Source organism: Pogona vitticeps, chromosome 3 (assembly GCF_051106095.1).
Source record: "Pogona vitticeps strain Pit_001003342236 chromosome 3, PviZW2.1, whole genome shotgun sequence".
Taxonomy (NCBI): domain Eukaryota; kingdom Metazoa; phylum Chordata; class Lepidosauria; order Squamata; family Agamidae; genus Pogona; species Pogona vitticeps.
Window position 1 is genome coordinate 46586912 of NC_135785.1, and position 8020 is coordinate 46594931.

At 51.1% G+C, this 8020-nt stretch overlaps 1 protein-coding gene across 1 annotated transcript; it reads right to left on the bottom strand.

Moving 5' to 3' along the window:
- Positions 1-218: 218 nt before the first annotated feature.
- SOX14 (SRY-box transcription factor 14) lies at positions 219-2680 on the bottom strand. The gene has a single exon (XM_020787458.3). The coding sequence runs from the start codon at positions 2071-2073 to the stop codon at positions 1351-1353; it is 723 nt and encodes a 240-aa protein (XP_020643117.1). The 5' UTR covers positions 2074-2680; the 3' UTR covers positions 219-1350.
- Positions 2681-8020: the final 5340 nt, after the last annotated feature.

Sequence of the window (8020 nt, forward strand, 5' to 3'; positions counted from 1 at the left end):
ATTCACTGAATACTCGCCCCAGCTCTCCCGAAAAATCCCGGTTCTCCTTGCAATTCCCATACCTTTATAGGAGGGGCTCGTTTGTCACCCGGCCCTCGTTTCTCAGCCATTTACAGGCCCTACGATAGGCCACGGGGCAGTGGGTTCAGCTTCCTGGCGATCTATAGAGCGTCTCGGTGGAAGCTTGTGAAAATCGAAATTGGATTCACAGCACATAGTTGGTGGGTTCGACGACAGATTGTCTTTATTCAAAATGCCTTTGTTCAACAAATGAACAGAATTAACGAGGTAAAATCCTTCTGGATACATTCCCCCCTCCCTATTACATTGTTAAAACAGATTAAAATGACCACCGTGTTATTATGATTTTTTCTTTCTTTTTTCTTTTTTTTATTTAAAAAAAAAACAATTCTACTGCCTGACTCCATATCTGACATTCTGTCTAAAGTAAACTTAGGTCTACTTGCACTGATTCACACAAATTGAAGGACTACCTGTTTTAAATTAAGCAAACACTATCATACCATGTTTGAAATATAAACGTTTGTTCCCCTTTTGTTTTAATAACTCTGAAAAGCTTTTTTCCCCCTTCATCATCATCATCTTTTAATCTTTTTGACATGAAAAGCAATTTTACCTATTAGTGCTGGATGGTAAAATATAGATATATAGATATATATAACAACAGCTAAATCTTGTCTTTTAATTTGAAAAAAAAATCCAGAGGAAATCATTAAGTCAGAATACTTCCTGGAATTTTAGGAATTCGAGTCCGATTCACATCCGATCATATATAAACTCATAGACATTAAGATCATAATAAATAAACAATATTTTTTTTCTTAAAAAAAGAATCAAGCTGCTTGGCCTTTTGGCCAAAGGGGCAATTGGAAGTATGAGAACATTTACACTTCTTACAAGTTTCGGGCACCTCCAAGCCCCAAGTGCAGAAAGAAAAACAACTCTCTTTTTTGTGGGGATTTTGTTTTGTTTTGGATATGTCTACGAAGTCTCGGAGTTCCCCCTTTCCAAAAAATTTTTTAAAAAGAGAGAGAGAGAGAGAGAGAAAGACTGAGAGAGGGTGTGTCTTAAAGTCTTTGCCCAGGTGAAATCAGATTTCCCGGGGCATCTTTTTCCCGTGCTCAGGTGGCTTTCCTTTAGGCTTTTAACACATCTTTTCTTTCTGGAGTCTCGTTAGGTTACATGCACGTCAAAGGTACGGATCCCAATTCCAACGTCAAAACGCCAGAGATCTGGCCCAAGGTGCGGATTCCATGCCGCCTGTAATGGGTGGTGGGACTGTCAATGGGAGTTTGTCTGTCTGTCTGTCTGTTTATTGGTCTGTGTGGGTTACATGGCTGTGGCGTGCGCTGAAGAATAGGGGTCTATTCCAGTCTTGGTCATGCCTGGGAATAAAATGTAGGCAACGGGAGGCTGCAAACTGGACGCAGACCAAGCCGTACAGTTACAGGGCACCACGTAGCCCGGGTTGGTTGGCGACGGGTGAGTGTGAGTGTGCTGGCTGGGGCAACTCAAGGTGCCAAAGGCCCCGTTTTGGTATCCCAAGGTGGAAGCGTAGGGCAGGGTGCTGGTGGCTAAGGTGTGGGGCACCTCGGTCATCTTCTGGATGGCGCTGGAGCTGAACTGGCTGGGGTCAAGTAAGGAGTAAGGTGCGGAGGTGGGGGGCAGGAAAGCCCTCGCCTTTTCCGGCGAGCCGAGCAGCGAGTCCGTGGCTGCCACGGGGAGCCCGGCCGCCTTGAGGGGGTCAGTGTCTCCGAGGTAAGGCAAGGGGAAGACATACCTGTCCTTCTTGAGCAGGTTCTTAGGCTTGCGGCGGGGCCGGTACTTGTAGTCGGGATGCTCCTTCATGTGCTGGGCGCGGAGGCGCTTAGCTTCGTCGATGTAAGGGCGCTTCTCCGCTTCAGAGAGCAGCTTCCACTCGGCCCCGAGGCGCTTGCTAATCTCCGAGTTGTGCATTTTAGGGTTCTCCTGGGCCATCTTCCGACGCTGGCCCCGCGACCATACCATGAAGGCGTTCATGGGGCGCTTGATGTGGTCCGAGGGCTTGGACATGGTGCTTGTGCCGGATGGACGCCTCCTCGAGCAGCCCAGCTGCCGCCGCTGCCGCCGCCAGCAGCAGCCCCGCTGCTCCCCGGGCTCCGCTTCTCCTACGGTGGCTCCCGCTTGCCAGCCGAGGCGCCCGCTCAACTCTCAGCTGATCATACCAGTTTTCCCCGCGATCCAGTCCCCGCTCAGGGGCCCCGATGGACGGCGAGGGTGCGTGTGGAGATGTGGGAGGGGGAGGCGGCCGAGCAGGAGAAGCGGCGAGGAGGGAAGCGGAAGCCCCAGCGACGAGGCCCCAAAGGCAATCCAGGGGCACCTCGTCCGTCAAGGAGCTCTCCTGAGGATGGCTTCGCCGCGATCCCCTCGACGGAGCTGCAAGAGGGGGGGGATCGGCGGCGGCGCGGAGCAAGGTGCCTGCCTCGGCCGGCGCAAGGGAATGAGGCAAAGGAGCGCGCTCGGAGCCAAAAGCGGGGAAGTTCAAAGGCGAGGCTGCTTGGGACGGCGCGCGAAGCTGACAGAGCGGCGGCAGGGCGTTCACTCCCCCGAACCTGGTCGCCCAATCAGCGGTCAGAGAAAGAGCGAGCGAGCGACTGAATACCTCCGGAAAAGGGAGAGCGGAGAGAAAAAGAGGCGGGGGGGAGAGAGGGAGGGAGGGAGCCGGGAAGGGGGAAAGGGCAGAAATCACTAAAGACACTGGATTAAAGGGGACGCTTTTGTTCGACGGCGCACTAATAGCGGCAGCCAATAAAACTCCGCACGCCCCCTCGTTTTGGGGCGGAGTGGGTGGGAGGGGGGGAAGAGAAAGAGAGAGAGCGCAAATGAGTGAGAGAGAGAGAGAGAGAGAGGAACTGGGCTTGTCAGTAATCCCCTCCCAACGTGGGTCTCGGAGGGAGAAGGGAGGGAGTTTATCAATGGGACAGAAGCAGAAGTTCAAGGACAAGGGCGCCGTTAGGTGGGTCTCTCTCTCTCTCTTTCTTTCTTTCTCTCTCTCTTTCTTTCTCTCCCTCCCTCCCTCTCTCTCTCTTGCCCCCTCTCTCGCCCCTTGCTCTGTCGCCGGCCCTCTCCTTTCTCCAGAACAGCATTGGGGCTCCCCGGGAAGGGGGAAGGCGACAGATTGAAGGCGACAGCTAGCGTGCGATTCTTTTCAAAAGCAAGCGAGGACCGGCGCGAAGGGAGCTAGCTAGCCACGCGCCTCTGGGGTGCGTCCCCTCGGAGGACAGGAGACAGAGTTGGGGGGTCTGGCTGAGTCTAGGCACGGAATAGCGGACCTGGAGAAAGGGACGGAGCCGAAAAGGAAGAAGGCGTGATCAATATTGATGAAAGGAAGTAGGGGAACAGGGGCTTTGAATCAACGAGAGCCCAAAACTTTCTGGGTTGCTTTGAGTTCATTCTTCTATTACAATTTCAAAATTAATTTATACTGGGAAGAAAGAGACAGAGGAAACACCCAAGACGACCCGTGCCTAGTTCAAGTCAAGACACAAGGCAGAAAATGCAAGCCTTTCGTCCCACCTTTTTTGCGATGTCATTTTGGCGACGAGTTCCCATCCTTTCCTTCTCCCCTAAATTTAGCCCTTTTCTGTCTTGGGGTTTGTTATTGTTTTCTAATTATTAAAGATTGGCTTCTAAAGAGCGCAAAATGCCCACAGGAGCCTGCCTGCCTCCCTTCCACGCCTGTTTTCTTTGAATAATTGCTGCCTGACGCAAAACGCCCGTGGGGAAAATATTTATTAAATGGAAACCATTACCCTCGAATCCCCAAAGAGGCCAGGTTCTTTAAGGGCGGTTTTTTTTCCCCTTTGTGCACCTGCCTAGTTTAAAACTGGCCCGACATCGGCCTTTTCCCTCCCCCCCCTCCCTCTTCCCAGCACCCTCGTAGCCTCTTCTATCCGCCCTTCATTTGCTTTCACTTTCTTTTAAAGAAAAGAAACAGTCTTTTCCCAACAAACACATTAGAGTTCGGTTGAGTTTCTCGGTTTTTCAGCTGGTCTCTGGATCTGTTTTGTATCTGAGAAAGATAGTTTTTAAAAGATAGGTACGTGGGGCCCATTTTAATCGTCCATCAGAATGAGTAAATGTGTATTTACACTACTACTACTACTACTACTACTACTGCTACTGCTACTGCTACTGCTACTGCTGCTACTACTACTATTATTATTATTATTATTATTATTATTATTATTATTATTATTATTATTATTATTATTATTATTATTATTATTATTATTATTATTATTATTATTATTATTATTATTATTATTATTATTATGCATGCCAACTATTTTTGGACTATGATTAAAGCTGTTAAGATGCAAATAGACGAGCCTGCCTCCAAATTCTTCATTCCAATCAAGCACGAGAGGTTCAAAAAAAAAATTCACTATGCCCGGTGGCAATATACACTCATACATACACAGATGTAATAAAGCCTTATGATTTGCAGCAGCATGTGCAAGAGGGGGGCGGGGAGAGACACTCATTTTTCTTCCTGGTTGTTGGAAGGGGGAGAAACAAAATTCTCTTTTCCAAGGAGCCACCCCTTCCTTCCCCGCCAAGGAGTCTTCGGCGCACTAATATCGTTAAAAAGCCGAGAATGCCAAAAGACGCTCCCCTGCCTGCCCATCTCTGCCGGCATCCCAATGGCATCTTCCGTCGCCGCTTCCCCGCCGCCTTCCCGCCCCCCATCTCCAGCCAACACCTGCTGCTTGGCTCATTTCGTGAGATCATGGGGGTCACCGTTACCACTCTCCTGGCCCTCCGGCTTTCTCCGGCATGGTGGCTGTTGCATTGAGAGAGTCTAAAACCACCGACTTTTTTGTTTTTCCGAGGAGGAAGAGGAGGAAGCGGCGATGGCAGCAGCGGCCGGCCCGTCTCCTCCCCCCCCCGCACACACACTCTCCCCCCCCCCGCGTGGCAACGGAGGAGGTAATGGATCGCAAATATTTGCCGAGCACCAATCATTTTTCAATCAGATGCATTTTCTCCCTCTGCCCGGGGTCCTCGCTAGTGGTTCCCCAAGGTGCATTTAGAGGTTACAGACACCATGCGAGCGGCTGGTTCATGCATATGTAGGGCAAATTGATGCTGCGCGCTGTGTGTCGGTATGTCGGCTTCGAACTGAATGGCTACGGAGGGCCCCCCACCCTTCCTCCTCACCTTCTCAATCCCAGTCTCCTCCCGACACTTCGATTTCAAGGGAAGCTTGTGACATTCTAGCCTCGTCAGAAATGGAGGGGCATTTGATTTTTATTTAGATCGCCGTGGCCTGTTGAGGGTTACGGAGGTCTTATAGGTCATATGTGTACAGATGGGTGTGGATGCGTGGGAAAGGGATCCAGGCGCACCTGCGGGAATCAACAGGAAGTGAGGTCTCCGGGTTAGACAACCGTACAATCAGCAATGCCAAGGCACATCACTTCGTAAGCTGGAGGAGGGGAGAAGGGTTGCTTCTGGATTTCGTCCCCCACCCTCTACATTTCTTCCCAAACGGTTGAAGCTGAAGTATGAGAACTTGTCTCCGAATTCTAAATTCGAAAAGGTCCGCTTCTTCCGCCACAACGCCCTGCCTTATACTTGCCAGAGAACAGGAGACATCTCCCCCCCGCCCGCCCCCGGCACGAATATTCACACAGAGACAGCCACACCTATCCTGCGCAACAATACGTGCCGAAGAAAAATCGCTGCGTAAGAAACGTTCCTGGCACTGATATTTGCCCGCACCCGCTTTGCCAGTGACGGCTTGAAGGCACATCTCGGAGGTCTTTTAGGTCACCAAGAAAGGGTAGAGCACGAAAACACAGGTCAGCCCTCGTTTAGATCTAGGGAATCTGTTCATCGTTCATAAGGGCCCAAAGATTAAAAAAAACAACAACCAACAAATGCGGTTTTAGTTAGGAAATAAAAAGTCAATCACGAGCTGTTCGGCTCCCTGTCAAATTAAAAATTCCGATTTAAGACTGTCAGAAAGGATAATGAAGGGTATCGCCTTTCTCTTCGGTTAAAACCAGCGGAGGGACCCGAACGCCCAAGGCAACGGGCGGAGGAGGAGGCGTGACACCCTCCTGCTCACCGTGAATGCACCAGGGCCGGTCTTCTTCAGCAGAGACACGTGTGTGTGCGCGCGCGTGTGTGTGCATTTCGTTAGCTTAATCGGGAAAAGGCATTCCCGTTTCTCCACCATCGCCTTCTCTTCTCTCCCCCCCCCCCCCAACGAGGGGAATTGGAATGAGATTTAAAGTAGCCGCCTACGTCGCTAGTAATTTACCTGGCCTGGAGGCGGGAGGAGCGAGCCAGCCAGCGAGCGCTCACCTGTTAAGAACACGCGCGCCCGCTTCTTTTTTCCCCCTCCCCTTGCAAACTCCCGGAGAGATCATTTTGTAGTGCCCCATACATCTATGGGGGTGGGGGCGGAGGGGAGAGAGGAAGACTAAAATGTCTGATTTGTGAACTGATAGTCCAGGAGGCCCCCGACAAGAGTGAGGCAAAGTGAGGCCGGATCGCGCCGGCATCAGGTTTTATTGCTGTTTTCTTTGTTTCTGCGGTAGATCTTGTTTTATCTCCTGGTAGGGTCCAAAATATCTCCTCCCCCACCCCCCATCCCATGCTGCGAAGAAAGTTTTAAAAGTTCTTTCGTACACACGCATGCGCGCAAGCGCTGCGCGCACACCTATTTCAGCTCTCCATCTCGAGCATCCTTTCCTCCGCGATCACAACAGTCCAGGGACTCGATGGGAACATCACGAGCATCCCGAAGAGTTTTGCCCTTGTCCAGACTCGCCTCCCAATTCCTTGCAAACACTTCCAGCCAGCCAAGATTTCCGCCTCTTTTAAGTCCACCCGGATGTGGACCATTCACGATTCATACAAAAGTACTTTGCCACGAGACCGCTCGGAGGAAGAAAGGGACGCAGCCGACGGCCAAGGCGAGCGGCCCTCCGCGTCCTTCCTGCATAACAGGAGCGTCGGCAAAAGGCTGCCGTCGCTCTTTGCTAGCCAGATGCGCCTTGCTCAGGGCAGTCGAGTTTCCCCGAGCCGAGTCTTCCGCCCTGATTCCCCACACCCGAGCCTGCCCCAGGTCCCTCTGAGATCTTTCCAGACCAGGGGCTGTGAACGTCTGGCCACCGACTCCTAAGAGCTGAGCCAGCAGGTCTCAGGAGCCAAGAAGGAGAGAACCGAAAGCTCTGGTGGCGTTAGGGAGACACCACGACGCTGGTGAAAATCGAAAAATGATACTTAAACAATATGATCGGAGTTCGCGCTTACTTCGGGCTGGGAACACATAATTTCTCCTACAACTCTTTTCCCACCAAATTGTCTTCTGTCCCTCCCCCTTTCCCCTAAACTAGACACCGTTGGGGGTGGGCGCCCCTGATTTTCTTGTTTTAAAAAATAATAATTTAGTATCATTTCCCCGCTTTTACCGAGTGAGGAAAATCGGACTCAGTTTAAAAATCCCCGGGATAGCTGGACCACCAATCGTTGGGGAGTGAAGGCTGCTTTTGTAACTCTTTTGTCAGCTGCCGAAGAGAGCCTTTCAAATCACTTCCTAATTGTTTGGACTATTGATGGAGCGAGATGGCTCGGCCAATAACTCCCCGCTAGCCGTAGGCATTTCGAGCTGCCTTTGCGCGAACGGTGGAAGGAACGCGCGCGCACGCTCGCTCGCACGCCGCCTCTCGGTAGAGACCCTTCTCATCTGAGAGCGATCCAAGAGAGAGAGAGAGAGAGAGAGAGAGAGAGAGGTGGGGGAATCCACGTTTTGAATGGCCAGAAAGACCCAGGATTTCCGGGAAAGAGACCACCTGTTGCCAGGCGGAAGGGATTGTGGAGTTTTTTCCCATCCTCTTCTTGAATCATTCACCTAAGCCCCTCAAAATGCTAAGATTCTCCCCAAATCCCCTCCACCCTTCTATCAATAACTTAAAAGATACGGAGGAGAGAAAGTACGAGACGG

What these genes read in the sequence shown, in the direction of transcription:
- SOX14 (XM_020787458.3), bottom strand. Translation starts at nt 2,073, where the DNA reads ATGTCCAAGCCCTCGGACCACATCAAGCGCCCCATGAACGCCTTCATG.